General features: G+C 34.3%; 4 protein-coding genes across 5 annotated transcripts in view; 3 read left to right on the top strand and 1 right to left on the bottom strand.

The window, feature by feature from the left end:
- The window catches only part of LOC126852253 (putative fatty acyl-CoA reductase CG5065), a 186,942-nt gene that overhangs the window by 10,027 nt on the left and 159,451 nt on the right, over window positions 1-17,464 (top strand). The gene's annotated exons all lie outside the window — the stretch shown is intronic.
- On the top strand, window positions 1,233-6,870 carry LOC126852241 (N-acetylglucosamine-1-phosphotransferase subunits alpha/beta). 2 transcript variants are annotated; one of them, XM_050596829.1, is made up of 7 exons: window positions 1,238-2,744; window positions 2,953-3,374; window positions 3,456-3,667; window positions 3,778-4,558; window positions 4,634-4,808; window positions 4,886-5,073; window positions 6,117-6,870. In XM_050596829.1, the coding sequence occupies exons 1-7, from the start codon at window positions 2,592-2,594 to the stop codon at window positions 6,424-6,426; spliced, it is 2,241 nt and encodes a 746-aa protein (XP_050452786.1). In that variant the 5' UTR covers window positions 1,238-2,591; the 3' UTR covers window positions 6,427-6,870. The 2 variants fall into 2 exon arrangements, with proteins under 2 accessions (XP_050452785.1, XP_050452786.1); XM_050596828.1 differs by having other exon boundaries at window positions 1,233-2,744; window positions 2,953-3,667.
- On the bottom strand, window positions 7,003-9,188 carry LOC126852275 (uncharacterized). The gene is made up of 5 exons (XM_050596911.1): window positions 8,820-9,188; window positions 8,001-8,259; window positions 7,726-7,910; window positions 7,404-7,649; window positions 7,003-7,326 (listed from the first exon to the last, which is right to left on the bottom strand). Exons 1-5 carry the CDS (start codon window positions 9,076-9,078, stop codon window positions 7,193-7,195), a joined length of 1,083 nt encoding a protein of 360 aa, XP_050452868.1. The 5' UTR covers window positions 9,079-9,188; the 3' UTR covers window positions 7,003-7,192.
- On the top strand, window positions 11,201-14,879 carry LOC126852237 (chromatin-remodeling complex ATPase chain Iswi). The gene is made up of 2 exons (XM_050596816.1): window positions 11,201-11,274; window positions 11,358-14,879. The coding sequence occupies exon 2, from the start codon at window positions 11,393-11,395 to the stop codon at window positions 14,423-14,425; it is 3,033 nt and encodes a 1,010-aa protein (XP_050452773.1). The 5' UTR covers window positions 11,201-11,274; window positions 11,358-11,392; the 3' UTR covers window positions 14,426-14,879.

A 17,464-nucleotide genomic window follows, 5' to 3' on the forward strand; every position in this document is an offset into this window, starting at 1 on the left:
TACTGAAGAAAAGAAAATTCGAACTATTCAATTATTGGTGAAAAAACTTGATTGATTGAAAATCAATAGTGTTTAATTGATTTTTGTCAATATTTTATAAGGATTCTTTAATAAAAATAATTTTAGGAGACATTTTTGTAACATATTATATGAATATTAATACAACGTTACGCGCTAGATCTCTGAGATGATAATGGAATAAGTTTGGATGATGAACATTTTCATATTGCTGGGAGATTAATAGCAGGTTTCTTCGTGGAATGTTACCATCAATTTAAAGTGACTTTAACTTCTTATTGAAATGTTGATTTATTGTGAGGGATTTATTCAGCAAAGTTTCATGAAATATGTATGATTATACCATGTGACGTCCATGTAACATCTATAAATACGTCTAATAGATATCAAATGGAAGGAAGAAATGCGGAACTGTGGATGTCTAGTAGATGTCTATAAGAGATTACATAAACGTCTAATAGAGATTTTGATGGATCTCTATGATGGATGTCTACTGGACATCTATTAGAGGTTGTTGTTCCGTCTCGGAAGGAACGTAGTACTTACTTATCTATACTATATAAGATTCGCAAAACTCATTTCTGACTTAACTGATTTTTTTTTTTTTATTTCATGCAATTTTAACTGGTCTGATGTTGTCTGTACGTAGACTGATATTGTATCTTTTTGCTGACTACATATAACTCTTTTTTATCCATAAAAGCAAATAAAGCAATCCTGGACCTATAACCTATTGTATTTTTCGTTGAATTTATCTGTCAAACTTTTGCTTTATATCTAAGTATGTGCATCAGAGAGATAATAGTATATATATATATATATATATATATATATATATATATATATATATATATATATATATATCAAAAAACGTCGAACGTTGAAAAATCGTCAAAGTTGTTAGCAAAATATATTTCGGCAAAGAAACTGAAGTTAATTGTGTAATCATATATTTTTATTCAGAAATGTTGTAATAACGCTTACAATACTGGCGAACAAAAACCGACTAAATTATACGCACTCTTTTCAGTAGAGTATATACGATCTAGTTACTTAAGGGTTATTCACATTTGAACTTGACAACATAAAAGAATAAAATAATGAATGTATAACCAATATAAAAAATAAAATAATTACATCTCAACAAAACTGGTTTATTGACTACCGATTATGCAGCGGTGAAACCGTATCGCTCGGCAATGATCGCGAATGTGAAGTGATTGCCGGCGCAGAATAATTTTGATTAGTAAACTGACCGACGGACAATGGTTAGATGCACGTCTCGAAGATGTCCTCCACAAATAAGTTAAGAAAAATCTTTTTTTAGTGGGAGCGTATACTTCAAAAGATTTCAGTGTTATTTTTGAAGAGACAAAAGTGTATGTAACGCGCGATAACAATTTAGTGGCCAAAGATATGAAACAAAACAATGACATTTATAGAATATTTTTAAAGTTAAATCCGGCTACAAAATGAGGCAAACGTTACGAGTGAGCTTCGATTGCGCACATTACAGATCGGACATGACAAAATTTCCCGATCGGACACAGGCTCGATCGGACACAGATCCAATCGGACACAGTTCCGATTGCATACATGGTTGCAAATTGGACACCGACCTGATTGGACACAGACGCTATACCAAAGCATGCATGGACAGGAAGCACGCGCGCGCACACACACCATACGCACGGGGGCGGGGGGGGGGAGTGCAAAGAGGGGCCTTCGACTCCTCTCCCGCACTCTCCCCGCCGGTAGGCAGAGTGGACCTCGCTTTACAACTTATAAAGTACATGCTACAGTGTCCAATCGGACCCGTGCTTGATCGGGCCTGTGTCCGATTCGGCCTGTGCCCAATCAGATCGGTGTCCAATTTGCAACCATATGTGTTCGATTGAGTGTGTATCCGATCAAACCAGTATCCAATCGGAACTGTGTCCGATTGGATCTGTGTCCGATCGGAAAATTTTGTCGTGTCCGATCCGTAATGTGCGCAAATGGGACGATCCCACAGCTTCTACCGCTGTAACTTGGTTCCAGACTCCTCCTCAATTGGATCACGTGACAAGACGCAGTCCACATCTTTTGAAGTTGCCCACACTACACGCACAAAGAGAGTTGTTTTTAACCCAGCTGACGAAATACAAGAAAACTCCACCATTTATGATTCAAGAGATTTTGAGGAATCCTTACTCTGGGATTATTCATGCCCTTTACTCTTTTCTTAAATCCTCCAACTTCAACATACAACTTCGCTCTCTTCCCTGTTATTTCCCTATTTCCTTTTTTTACTCTTGCTAACCAGTTGTTGGCCGGAATGTCTTGATCATATCCAGATTGAATGTGGCCATTTAAAAAAAACCAAAGAAACGATGATGAGTGCTGAGTGCCTAAACAGTTACGCTGTTATACTTTGTCCCAGAAGGAATTCATAAAGGAAGAAAGGTGGGTGCTTGATGAGTTGCACGAAAAATCAGCGTGGTTGGATTTTTTGTAAAAAAAGAAAAATCGCTAAAACTTGGCAAGTAATATCAAGCCAATCCAGATGGTTTTTGAATTGATAAAGTCGAGCAATGTTAATTGCATCAAACATTTTTATTAATATAATGAGCACATGGAAGTTAATACAGCGACGGTGTTACGATTTACTCTCATATAAATATTCATTGCTCGTGATACTGGTGGCATTTACTTGCATATTCATCGGCATAGTACATTTCGGCGAGGTTAGAACGATTATTTATTTTTTGCATAATGGATTTGTGCAGATCATAAGAATTAGTATTTTAAAATGTTTTGTTACTCTCTTCTTTAGTACATATTCTATAATATTATTTACACATATATATGATATATATAAAAAAAAATATGTATGTGTGTCAACGTCTTATATGTTGAAATATTTCATGAATTTTAATTGATATCTTACATTAGGTATGGTTAACATGGAGCAAAGAAAAATACGAGGCAGTGTTTCATTCTTTCAACGACAATATCTTAGGAAAATCTTTCCAAAAGAAATTGTGCCAACATGTCCCTATAGATGTGGTTTACACATGGGTAAATGGCTCCGATCCGGTGTTCTTAGAAAATCTAGAAAAGCATGTCCCCATTGTGGATCTTAGTGCCGCAGCATCAAGATTCAGTGATAAAGACGAATTGCGTTATTCGTTGCGATCATTGGAAATGTATGCACCCTGGGTGAGACATGTTTATATCGTTACCAATGGCCAAATCCCAAGTTGGCTTGATATGGATAATCCTCGGATGACTCTAATCAGTCATGAAGATATTTTTTTAAACAAAAGTGATTTACCAACTTTTTCTAGTCCTGCTATTGAAAGTCATATTCATAGGTGCTTGGAAATATGTATGAATCTACATTATTATATAATGAAATATGCACGATATGCAATAACATCTTTGCATTTTTTCAGAATACCTGGAATCTCTGATAAGTTTTTATATTTTAACGATGACGTCATATTAGGTGCTGAGGTATGGCCAGAGGATTTTATAACTCAAGCAGGTGGACAGAAAATATATCTGGCATGGTGGGTTCCGGATTGCTCTAAAGTATGTCCATGGGCATGGGTTGGTGATGGATCTTGTGATCATGCTTGTAATACTACATTATGCGAATTTGATGGTAATTAAATAATTTTATTACAATGTGTGTTATGCATGATATAAATATGCTATTTATATAATTATAATATGTACTAGCTAAATAATTGTTCTGACAATAATGGAATATAGGTGGAGATTGTCAAACAACCATTGCCCCTATTGATAGTGAGACTATGAAAGAAAAAGGCGATTATTCATACAAATATTTGGAAGATTCTCGTGAAAACAATAATAATGAGTTAAATAATATCTTGCATAATAAAAATGTGTTTGACTTGTCACAAAATGATGTACCAGTCTCCACAGTTCAAATATTGCCTTATAATCTCAATACTTTTAAACCCATTTATACACTTGATATTCTCAGAAATAATAGTTATATGGGATTGAATACGCAAAGTAATGCATACATAAAATTTAAAAATAAAGAAAATCATAAATCAAAAGTTGTTCTTCAACCTATATATTCTAAACTTTTACACAGAAATGCTATAAGCAAAACTGCTAATCATATTGAACAATTAAGACGCTACCATAATGACAAAAATCTCGCGCCACCCAACAGTTCTATTAAGTTTGGTAAATTTGCATATTCCAATCAATGGAAACACAATACACGAGGACTTGATACTTATGCAGAATCTTTATTATATGTTAACAAGATATATAATATTGCCTATGGTCTCGAGCGAAGAAGAGTACCAGCACATATGCCACATTTAATAGATAAATGGATTGTGAATGACATGCAAGAGAAATTTAAATTTGAATTTAAGAAAACATCTAATCATAAAGTGAGAGATTCCGAAGACATGCAATTCGCATTTTCTTACTTCTACTTTTTGTCTAGTGAAAAACGGAAAGTATCCATCGAAGAGATATTTGATATGTTTGACACTGATAAATCACAGTAAGAAACAGCAAGTCACATCTAATAATTAATAAACTTATGATTACTAAGATTACAAATTAATTATGTTTTTAGAACTTGGTCAGACAGAGAAATAAGAACGCTGTTATCAAGATTATATCCATTACCACTAGATTATAATCTAGTCATGGAATTTGAAAACGCGATAACGAATTGTTCTCATGACATAATTTTGACATCAGAAATTATTGATGTCCCGCCTGGAGAAAGATATCTAGATTCTACCCTCGTAAATATGAAGCATTTTATAAAGTAATAATTGTACTATGATATAGCAAAGAAAATTGCAATCTTTTTTATTTACAGCCGGTGGTTTCTAAAGAATTAATATTAAATTGTGCATTGGTGTCTAAAAAAATACAATCAAAATTCGGCGAAAGCAGTCGATATCCACATGAAATAATTAAAGCTGGAAAAAATGAAATTTTTGAGATGTTGACTAGCAATGTTTCTTTAACGGTACAATTGCTCGATGAAATTCGAAGAAAACCCAAGTATGTATATCTCACTATATAGTAACATTCCAAAAGACTTTGTCAAACTTCTGCAGTGAATATCTTTTGATAGAAAGAAGTTTTCATCACAGATAGTTTCTAATGATCTGAACAATAGTATTTATTTAATCCATAATTAATTATCTTTGCCAAGATTTTCTTCCATAATAAAATATGCATGGCGAAAGTCTGGCTATATTGTAAATGAAACGATATCATTTGAGTCTATCATGCAGATATGTTTCAAATTTAAAGAAAATTGTCCAATTTTAATTTGTTAGCTGAAGAAATCTTTTTCTATCAAAAGATATTCACTATAGAAGTTTGATAAAACCTCCAATATTGAAAATTTTCTGCAAATTTTTAACTTTGGCAAAATTTTTGGAAATCAAAGTCAGATTTGCGGAGCACATGTTGAATACCATTGCAAAACTCTTGAGGAATACTATTCAAAAATATAAAGATTTCTCGAAACCAAAGGATACACTTCTAGTATCCTCTGTGAATAATATACACACACGTGCGCGCGCGCGCACATACACACACACGCGCATACATACATCCCAGATTAATGGGGACAAAACTCATGTGCAGATGTGCAGATAGAGCGGACCAAACTGAGTTGAAAAGTCCTTTATAATTTTTTTGTACAACGCTTAATAAGAGAATTATTATTGAGTAAAATCTGGTCAATCATCACCGATCTTTAGTCGGGCGCACGTCAGTGAGCCGCGCGCCTGGTAATGTGCGTGAGCGCTAAGCTATTTACAGCACGGCTCACCAACGTGCGCCCGGTTAAAGATCGGCGATGATTGATCAGATTTTACTCAATAATAATTCTTTTATTAAGCGTTATACAAAAAAATGATAAAGGACTTTTCGACTCAGTTTGGTCCGCTCTATCTGCACACGAATTTTGTCCTCATTAATCTAGGACACCCTTTATATATGTATATACATATATATGTATGTATTTATGTATGTATATATACATAATTTTGTTAAATATATAAAAAAATGATTTTTATATATATTATTTTCAGAAAGTTTATTTGCTTGAATGACGATATGAATCCCATTCGGCGTTCCGAAAATGAAATTGTTCGTGCCTTGTTGAACGATTTCTATCGTTCATTATATCCATTGCGAAGTAGTTTTGAATTGCCGGCGCAATATCGAAATCGTTTCTCGCATAGACAAGAGCTTCTCGAGTGGCGGGCGAATCGTGCAAAAGCTAGAAATTTATTATTATGCTTTGTGGCATTGCTTCTTACTTTCATATTTTATCACATATTCTACCATCATATACGTAGATTATACAGAACTCGAGAGTTATCTACATTTCTTGTATAAAGAATTAATAATAAAATTAAATTATATGCATATGTAAAATTTTATATTGGAATTGATAATTGTATATATATTAATTTATATAATTAATTAAAAGATTAATAATATTTGTGGGAAGATTAGTATTTAGTAAGAACTTCCAATTTGATATTTTTTAAAACTAGATAATTATATTTCTCTGTGATATGAAATAAACACTTTTTATATAATTACATTTTAAAATAAAAAGCTCAAAACTGAATATGTATAAAAAAACACATAAATAATAAATGTATTTGAAAATTGAAAACGTGCCACTTATATATAGAGTATCCGGAGTCAATCGCATCACCCGTCGTATGCAAGTAGAGCAGGTAAAACTGAGGAGAAAAATCCTGTATCATTTTTTTTTCTGTAACGCTTAATAAAGGAGTTATTATTGAGTGAAGTCTGATCAAACAGCGCCGATCTTTACTCGAACGCATGTCGGTGAGCCGCACACTTGATAGTAATGCGCTACCATAACGGTGGAGAGCTGTTTCACAATACCAGGCGGCTCACCGACATGCGCCTGGTTAAAGATCGGCGATGATAGGCCAGATTTTACTCAATAATAATTTTTTTATTAAACATTATAGAAAAAAATACAGGACTTTTCTCAATTTTATCTGCTCTACTTGCACACGACGAGTAATGCGATCGACTGCAGACATCCTGTATATCATTTTTCTTTTTACAGTTGCGTTCTCCATATCTATTGTTATAAAATAACAGAATGTCCACGATACAATTATTCATGCAAAGGAGGACAATTTGGGTGTCGGATATTTCGCGGTCCTACCATACCCTCTTGAAGCTTTGCGCACTTATGCATCCATGTCGCTACGTTTACGATTCGTTCAGTTGGAAAACGAGGTCCTATACCTACATTTTGATTTCATCAAGACAATTTTCAATAAGCCAATGGAGATATATATACATATATAAAGACGAAAAATTACCTGGTACATTTAAATGACACATAATCTCTCCGACTTTTTCGACTTCAAAAAATGGACTTCCATTACTATTGGCGTCATCAGTTTCACAGAATTTCTTATCGATTGTATCATCTTCATTCTTTGCCGAATCATTGCTGATCAAATCGTTTTTTCGACTAGCCAAAGATTCTTCAGTTTCTTTTTCTTCATAATTAGTAAGTTCCCTTTCGAACGAACTGTTCATCATTGGTTCTGTCGACAAATCGGCTATAAAAAAAGTATTTGAATATATAAATTAAACTATGACAAAATAGAAAAAGCTCATAGTCGATAATATTTATACTTTTCGATGAAACAATTTCATCCTTGGTCATTAATTCCGAATCCAAATTAATGTCCGCATCGGTATCTTGACTATTTATGGAGCAGGTACGATCGACAGAACTATCTTTACATGCGGAATGCTCTGTCACATTTTGATCGCATGTACTTTTCTCACTACCATCGCAAGCGAGTCCTGCTAAATATCTAATGTTCATTTCGAATATTATTCAAATGACCGCATATTAAATTATAATAGCTAGAATCGGAGATAAAGTTGGTGCGCTAAATTCTTACTCATATGTTTCCATAAATAAAGTGAGCGGTATCATCGCGGATCCTCCGTCCGGTTCGTGGGTGAACAATTGACAAATCATAATCATTGTCTCGGTGAGATTAGCTCCAAGAAAGCCCACCGCTATAGCCAGAAATTTTTTCACTTGACACGTGCGTTGAAATTTTCCGATCGCTACGATCGCGTCAAAGTCCTTTCGATCCAAGCAGAGACAATCCCAACGATGCGAAACTATCTCGATGGGTAGTATCTTGTTGTAATCTTAGAGAATTAAAAATTAATAAGGTCTTAGAAAATTAATTAAAGTTTTTTTAAATTATTTGTTTCTTTAATGAATTTTATTATTGAATTAATAATTTATATAGCAATATATCATCTCTTATAGCAGTCACATTATTTTTAAAATTAAAAAAAATATATACAGTATCTCAAAACTAGCGAATGTCTTTCTAACAAATTCTTTGATGTCAATTTAGGGACAAATTTTCCTCGGCGAAAATGATCCAAAAAAGTCATCACTTTTTGCAAGTTTCCAATGTTTACCATCATGTATCTTTAATTAAATCTTAAATTAAATTTCTATTAAAGTAAACTTCACGTGAAATTAACTGATAATCTTTTAATATATATTTTATCTCCATAAAATTTAGTCTACGAGAAGCCCTTCTTTTTCAATTGCTTATAACTCGAAAATTATTGATGTCTCGACGATTTCGCTGAGGAAAAATCATCTCCAAATTAAGCAGATAATCCATTATTTAAAAAATATCCGGTATATAAAATTATCTGAACACGCCTCGCATGAAATTTGCATATCGTACTTCCAAATTGTCGAAGCAGTACTTTGAGAAATCCCAACGTTAATCCGGAGGCTGTACTCGGCGGTGGGTATTCAAGTCGCGATTTGACTGGCGGTTCCTCGCCATCAGCCAGTGCGCGAAAGTACGAACCGGACCACTTGAGAAGATCGTGGGGCTGCGTGCGTATCGCAGCTTTGCAAAATTGCTTCAAGATTATTGGCAACTTGGCTGGAATCGCGATTTCGCGTTCGAATAGCGGTTGCTCGACAAAGGACGACATTCTTACGTACGCGGTAACGTTGTTCGAATGCGTTTATTGTTGTGCTACCACGGGTATTCTCGTCGTCCAGGAAACGTCGATAACGGTTTTGCGCCAAAAGTACAAATACCTGAGGCATTCCATAACTGATGATACAGCTGCAGGAAAATAATAATTTAACAAAAAAAAAATAAGAAATCAAAAAAGTATATAAAATAAAATTTCTTTGTCTATGATATTTTATTTTCGAAAAAATTGACACTGAAATTTAGAAAACTGATAACGTCTTAATTTTTTTTTTTTTTTAACTTAAATAAGTTCTAACGATTTTTTTTAGCGCGATACACCATCTAATTTATCTTGCGATAGTGACTTTTAAAATTTGCGTAGAAATGCATACAATATTTCGTCTTGAAGAAATAAAGTTTATCTAGATATTTTATTTTCAAAAAAGTAACTCTGAAAATTGGAAAACTAATAATATGTTACTTTTTTTCATTTAAATAAATTCTGACGATTTTACGCGATACATTATCTAATTTATTATCTTGCGCGCAAGATAATAGGCGCGACTATTAAAATAAATATAAAAAAACAATATTTTATCTGTTGAAAAAATAAAGTTTATTTAGATACTTTATACATCTAATTTTTTTAGTAACTTATAAATTATTTCAAATTGTTTTACTAAATAGATTATATTATATATTATATATATATATATATATTATACTCTCTTTTGTATTTATATATATGTATGTTTAGAGGTCATTTAAACTTAAAAAAAATATAAATGTCATTAATTTTTTTAATTTTAAGTCACTGTTCTCGGAAACAAAGTCGTAAAAATAAAAAATTTGTTGCACATTTTTAACTTGTTGATTTTTTTATGTAGAACTATATTTTTCTCGGTTATATGTATTATTGCAATTATTTGTTTGTATATTAGCGATGCGTGTGTATATTGCAGGATTATTATTTGAACCGCATATATCACAATGATTGATAACATAATGCTGGTATCAATATATTAAATGAGACTTTAATATTAATTATGTTTTTGCATGCGTATAAATGCATATAGAATTTTAGATTTATTTTTATTAAAATAAATATTATACATAGTGTTACATTTGATATAAATAATGTAGTATATAAATAATAATATTGCTTTATTTATTTAAAATAATTTATATAAAAATAAAAATTTTAAATATATATTTACGCGAATTTCGAATTCAAAATGATAAATGCAATTTTGTTTGATCTCACTCTAAATTTTAAAGATAAAAATACATTTGATGTCTTTGTCCGCAAAAACAAAGATTTGGAAAGTAAAAATCGTCGCTCCATAAATATAATAATTAAGCATTAAAGATGTTTATCGACAATGTTATTTATGACACACAATCAAAGATTAGAAAATCTATTAAATCAATGAAATATGAGCAGGTGTCGCTATGTAGAAGACATCTATGCATGAAAAGATACCTTTAAGGCCCTTGCACACTGCGAGGTGACGGCGATAGGAACAAGGGAATAGCGATAAGCAATATCCAATGAGAACACTGCATTTTCAAAAAAGCAGATCTCTCATTGGATATTGTCTATTGCTATCGCTATTCTCTTGTTCCTATCGCCTCGTATTGTGCAAGAGCTTTATACTCATATATGTAATACTATTATATTGTGTTAGTCAAAGCTCATCGCGAGCGAAAACATTACGGTGCAGACATATATCAACCTCTCGCTTTCACAATTCGTTTACTTGACGCAATGCGCATGCACTGGCATACGTAAGGCCATGTATGTAGTACTATTGGCTCAACAAAATTCGCGCATTGCGTCAAGTACACAAATTGTGGAAGTAAGAGATTGATATATATCTGCACCGTAATGTTTTCGCTAACGCGGCTTATTGGGAAGATACGTGTCTAGCAATATAGTAGTATTACATATATGTTTATACTAAAAACTTATCTTGATTGATCATCTGAATAAAGTCCCTATTAATATTCTAGGAATTCCCTATTCGATAGCCAATCGATATGTTGGACACAACTTCCTTCTCATACGCATGTAACATCGGTCGCGAATCCATGAGTACAGTGACCCTAGTAATTTTGGAGGGATAAACGCAATATGGCGATCAATGGCGATCCACGGTGGTGTTTGATGCTGTAGACGCAGTGCGCCGGCAACGACTGTGACAGGCCAGTAAGTGGTTGATCATCATTGATATAAGCGAACAGATACCTTGTCTATCAAGTGGCGAAGATTTAATCTCGCGGAAAACAAAGTTTACAAGCCGTAGGTATAACCAGCCCAGAGCGAGATGTCCAAGCCAGACGAAAATGCGGACACTGGCGATACCGGAGATAACTCGAACGGGTCTTCGGCAGAGACCACGTCATCGAGGGGTGGCGATTTTGAGACGAAACTCGAGACCGATCGCAGCAAACGATTCGATTACTTACTGAAACAGACCGAGATATTCTCGCACTTTATGACAAACAATCAAAAGGATAAAGCTGGTAGTCCGTTGAAGATCAAAGCTGGCAGACCTAGAAAACAACAACCGGAGAATCAACCTAAATCAGATTCGGGCGATCACAGACATCGTAAGACCGAGCAGGAGGAGGATGAGGAATTATTAGCCGAGAGTAACGCCAGTGTGGCGCCTACAACGCGCTTCGAATCCTCGCCACATTATATCAAGTCGGGTGAGTTGCGTGATTATCAGATACGAGGTTTAAATTGGATGATATCGCTCTACGAGCATGGTATAAACGGTATTCTGGCGGACGAGATGGGTCTAGGTAAGACACTACAGACTATCTCCCTGCTCGGATACATGAAACACTTTCGAAACATTCCTGGCCCTCACATTGTCATTGTTCCCAAATCGACACTGGCTAATTGGATGAATGAGTTTAAAAAGTGGTGTCCCAGCCTCAGAGCTGTCTGTCTCATCGGAGACGCAGAGACCAGAAATACTTTCATCAGAGATGTAATGATGCCTGGTGAATGGGACGTGTGCGTAACGTCCTATGAGATGGTAATCAAGGAAAAATCGGTATTCAAAAAGTTCAATTGGCGTTACATGGTAATAGACGAAGCTCACAGAATAAAGAACGAAAAGTCCAAGCTGTCGGAGATTCTCAGGGAGTTCAAAACCACCAACCGGCTTCTGTTAACAGGCACACCGTTGCAAAATAATCTTCACGAGTTGTGGTCCCTGTTGAATTTCCTTTTGCCGGATGTATTCAATAGTTCAGACGATTTTGATTCGTGGTTTAATACAAATAGTTTTCTAGGCGATAATTCATTGGTTGAGAGGTTACACGCAGTCCTGAGACCATTTCTCTTGAGGCGTTTAAAGTCTGAAGTGGAAAAAGGACTCAAACCCAAAAAAGAGATCAAAGTGTACATTGGTCTGAGTAAAATGCAAAGAGAATGGTATACCAAAGTATTGATGAAGGATATAGATATCGTGAACGGTGCAGGAAAAATAGAGAAGATGAGACTGCAGAACATTTTGATGCAACTGCGTAAGTGTTGCAATCATCCGTATTTGTTCGACGGCGCCGAGCCCGGACCGCCATACACTACTGACGAGCATCTCGTCTATAACTGTGGCAAAATGGTAATACTCGATAAATTATTGCCGAAATTACAGCAGCAAGAATCTCGAGTTTTGATATTCAGTCAGATGACGAGAATGCTTGATATTCTAGAGGATTATTGTCATTGGAGGTGTTTTCAGTATTGTCGGTTGGACGGCAACACCGCCCATGAGGATCGACAGCGACAAATCAACGAGTACAATGCACCCGGTAGCGAGAAATTTATTTTCATGTTGTCAACTCGCGCTGGTGGCCTAGGTATCAACTTGGCAACTGCTGACGTAGTCATCATTTATGATTCCGATTGGAATCCGCAAATGGATCTGCAAGCGATGGATCGCGCACATCGTATAGGCCAGCAGAAGCAAGTGCGGGTCTTCAGATTTATCACGGAGAACACGGTAGAGGAAAAAATTGTCGAACGGGCCGAGGTGAAGCTGCGCCTGGATAAGCTCGTTATTCAGCAGGGACGACTTGTCGACGCCAAGCAAACAGCATTGAACAAGGATGAAATGTTGAACATGATCAGGCACGGCGCAAACGAGGTGTTTGCGTCCAAGGACAGCGCCATCACTGACGAGGATATAGACACTATACTGCAAAAGGGTGAAGCAAAAACGGAGGAAATGAAGCAAAAATTGGAGAGCCTGGGTGAGTCCTCGTTACGGAATTTTACTGTCGATGCACCGACCGATTCTGTGTACCAGTTCGAAGGCGAGGATTATCGTGAGAAACAGAAGATTCTCGGAATAGGCAACTGGATAGAGCCACCAAAACGCGAGCGTAAAGCTAATTATGCCGTCGACGCTTATTTCAGAGAAGCATTGAGAGTATCGGAACCGAAGGCGCCGAAAGCGCCGAGGCCGCCGAAGCAACCAATAGTGCAAGATTTTCAGTTTTTTCCACCGCGACTGTTCGAGCTGCTAGATCAGGAGATTTATTATTTTAGGCAGACAGTCGGCTACAAAGTCCCGAAAAATCCCGAGCTCGGATCGGACGCCGCCCGAATACAGAAGGAGGAACAACGCAAGATCGACGATGCTCAACCGCTCACCGATGAGGAAATCGTCGAGAAGGAGAAGCTGCTTCTTCAAGGCTTCACTAACTGGACCAAACGGGACTTTAATCAGTTCATCAAGGCAAACGAGAAATATGGCCGCGACGATATCGAGAATATCGCCAAGGAGGTCGAGGGGAAAACGCCGGAAGAAGTAATGGAATATTCGGCCGTTTTCTGGGAACGTTGCCACGAGCTCCAGGATATAGACCGCGTGATGGCCCAGATCGAGCGAGGCGAGGCCAAGATACAAAGACGCGCGGGTATCAAGAAAGCTCTGGATGCTAAGATGGCCAGATATCGCGCGCCCTTTCATCAGCTCAGGATAGCTTATGGCACGAACAAGGGTAAGAATTACACCGAGGAGGAGGACCGATTTCTCGTTTGTATGCTGCACAAACTTGGTTTCGACAAGGAGAACGTGTACGAAGAACTACGAGCTACGGTGAGATCGGCGCCACAATTCCGTTTCGATTGGTTTGTCAAATCCCGCACCGCGTTGGAGTTACAGCGTCGCTGCAATACCCTGATAACACTGATAGAACGCGAGAATCAAGAATTAGAGGAACGCGAGAGACAAGAGAGGAGAAAGAAAGGTGGCAGCTTAGGAACGAAACCGACCTCGAAGCGAAAGCAAGAGAATCTGCCGGCGCCTCAAGATAAACCGCGAAAAAAGAAAAAGTAAACTACTATCGTGTGTAAGTGACGAGTTCATTCTCTCTCTTTCTCTGGACTTTTAAAACCCTTTACGACGCGATTGAGAAATACGGACCACAGTGTATTCGCCAGACATTTTTTCTATATTTACAAATCTACAAGTTTTCACAACGATTTTGCGAATATATTCTATCTCATAGCACAGAACATTGCGACAATGTTGCTGCAATATTGCTGTAATGTTCTGTACTACGTGGAATCGGACGCCTATTACATACTTCATATATCATTGCAATAGGATACATTTTTAAATAACGATCGTCATCACGCATCATCAAATCGTTTAATGTTTATAATTCGTCATAATTAATATTCATAAAAGTTCGAAACTAGTTTTTATTAAAGCAGCGAAATTATCAATAGTCACGTTGCGATGGACTTTCTGATAGATTTAGCAAGAGTTCGAAAGATATGATTTTTTTTTTCTTCCCCTCCCTCTCCTACACATCATCATTCATACGCGCGGATTTATATGCCTGGAATAAAAGAGAAGATGTATTATTTATTTTTCCGGATGTGTCAAGCTGAATAGAAGAGTCATTAATAAGATCCTTGTATCTGGACGAATGTTGGAATTTTTGTCAATTCGAATATTGCATTAACTTATTGTGCTCTATTGATAAACTATGTCATATATATATATATATATATATATATATATACATGTATGTATGTATGTATGTATATGTATTATAATATGTATTGCGCCATGAAATTGTAACATGCAATCATTAAAAAAAAATGTTAAAGTATTATTGTGGTACATAATATACTGGTATTTGCTGATCCATTTTAGTTGAATGTTACTCCATAAGATGTGTTTTTTTGAGGGAAAATATTCTGAACATTATTTTCAGATGCTATCATGTATTAGCTTCAAAATCATGAAGCTTACTATTTTGTCATTCAGAATTGCATCTACGATCCCCCTTAAATCGCATTTCTAAATAAATGTATACACACTTAGGTGTGAGATTTTGTATCGGAATCTACAATTGTATATGTATACACATATACATACATAAACATACAAACAAGAAAATTTAGTTTGAAATGTTTAATAATAAATAAATCTTAATGAATCTCTCACAAATAGAAGGGATACTTTACTTTAGTTATGCTACGCATACATGTCACTTTGATAATTCTTACGAAATATATTATTCATTAATTGTTTCACTTGAATAATTCACAATTAGTTCAAGAGAAATACAATATCTTTATATTTAAGTTGTATATACATGAGTCACATACCTAGGTCAATTGTTGAAAATATATATTTGTCAATTGTTCATGTACAAAACACATGCGCAAAAGATGAGCAATAAGCATAATGCTTCGATTTGACTATACATGCAAAAATGTATTGTGAAGAATATATATAAGTAAAACATTAATATCTAATGATCACATCTCATATTTATTCATAAATTTAAGAGATAATGTCATATAATTAGTTAGATTTTAAAAAATGAAGAAGCAAAAGTGGACTGTTGAAACACTTATATTGTCTTTATCTTTTAATAAATAATGTGGAAAAATAAATAATTATAAATTGATTAAAAAATCGAGCATATGTATGAAAATTGATCAGATATAAAATTTCTTTCCTTTGCAAACAATGCAGATCAAAATATATATCGCACATTGTGTAAATGTACAAGTTAAATGTTCTGATTTTTTTTTTAACCATCCTTAAGGCCTCAAAGTTCTATTTACCGTTAAAGGATACAACATCCATAACATAATTTAATACACTTTACATATTTTCTGTAATTTCTTTGTCTTCCTCTTTCGATCCAGAAAGTCATCCATTAAGAATAAAAGTATTGCCGAAAATTTTACATAGTTTTTTGATACATTCCATTGTAATTGTTGATAACCAATTGGTGAAGAGAAAGATCTTATAAAGATTATTAATTGTCTAGGCATGTGATGGTATATATGTATGTATGTATGTATGTATGTATGTATGTATGTATGTATGTATGTATGTATGTATGTATATATATATATATATATATATATAAATATATATATATACATATATTATAGTATATTAAAAGACAAATACAATTATAATTACATTTTGCGTTCACACAACTTCAAAAGTTCACATCTAATGAGTTAAAAATTAACAGCTAAAGTGCTTATTTTTATATTACATTCAAGGAAATTGCGGAGAATTCGCTTAAAATTAAATAATCCACTTCATTGTTTATGTTATAAATCTTTTTTTTTCTTACTTACTATATTCCTGAAACAATTTTATCAAATTATTTCTGGAATCTATGAATCGGCGATGGAATACATTTAGTTTTTAGGAAATATATATATATATATATATATATATATATATATATATATATATATATATATATATATTCACAATGTGAATACACAATTATCAGTAATAGTATCAGAGATTCGCATGTAATCTATTATGGCAAGAATCGATCCATTATAAGACATACATTGTATATTTATATTTAAGAAATAAATTCATACACGCAACCATCGTAAAAAGATTGATGATAGTATACAATAGTGATATTTAAAACAAGACAAAGAAAGAATTATAAAAAACTTTTTGACACATTTATAATTGTTAAATTAATTATTTTACAAATTAAAATTTAATTAATTTTTCTTCTATCTCTTGTTAAAGAAATGATACACACACACACAAAACACTTCTTTTTGACTTGTAAAGAGCAAACAATTATATTTGTTCATAACACCAAAAAAAAAAGTTTATCATAGAATGAACAGATACTTTGGTTTGAATATTAGCGCTAATCAGTTTCACTGATTAGCACTTTTGGAAATAATAACAATCTTCTCACTTTTCTACATACATTGTCAAGATATAGATTCTGAAATAAGTATCCAGTTTACATCATTCTATACATGATGTTTTAACACTTTAATGATTATGTTTATATGACTACATTTGAAGTCTGCAAGATAGCAGCACAATAATAGAGTAATAATACTGGCGAATATT

Source organism: Cataglyphis hispanica, chromosome 10, assembly GCF_021464435.1.
Source record: "Cataglyphis hispanica isolate Lineage 1 chromosome 10, ULB_Chis1_1.0, whole genome shotgun sequence".
NCBI classification, from domain to species: domain Eukaryota; kingdom Metazoa; phylum Arthropoda; class Insecta; order Hymenoptera; family Formicidae; genus Cataglyphis; species Cataglyphis hispanica.

What these genes read in the sequence shown, in the direction of transcription:
- LOC126852241 (XM_050596828.1), top strand. Translation starts at nt 2,592, where the DNA reads ATGTTAATTGCATCAAACATTTTTATTAATATAATGAGCACATGGAAG. An exon ending in TACATTATGCGAATTTGATG is followed by an intron (nt 3,668 to 3,777) that starts GTAATTAAATAA and finishes AATGGAATATAG; the next exon opens with GTGGAGATTGTCAAACAACC. An exon ending in TTTGACACTGATAAATCACA is followed by an intron (nt 4,559 to 4,633) that starts GTAAGAAACAGC and finishes TTATGTTTTTAG; the next exon opens with AACTTGGTCAGACAGAGAAA.
- LOC126852275 (XM_050596911.1), bottom strand. Translation starts at nt 9,078, where the DNA reads ATGTCGTCCTTTGTCGAGCAACCGCTATTCGAACGCGAAATCGCGATT. An exon ending in TGAAATTGTTTCATCGAAAA is followed by an intron (nt 7,650 to 7,725) that starts GTATAAATATTA and finishes CTTTTTTTATAG; the next exon opens with CCGATTTGTCGACAGAACCA. An exon ending in GTGTCATTTAAATGTACCAG is followed by an intron (nt 7,327 to 7,403) that starts GTAATTTTTCGT and finishes ATCAAAATGTAG; the next exon opens with GTATAGGACCTCGTTTTCCA.
- LOC126852237 (XM_050596816.1), top strand. Translation starts at nt 11,393, where the DNA reads ATGTCCAAGCCAGACGAAAATGCGGACACTGGCGATACCGGAGATAAC.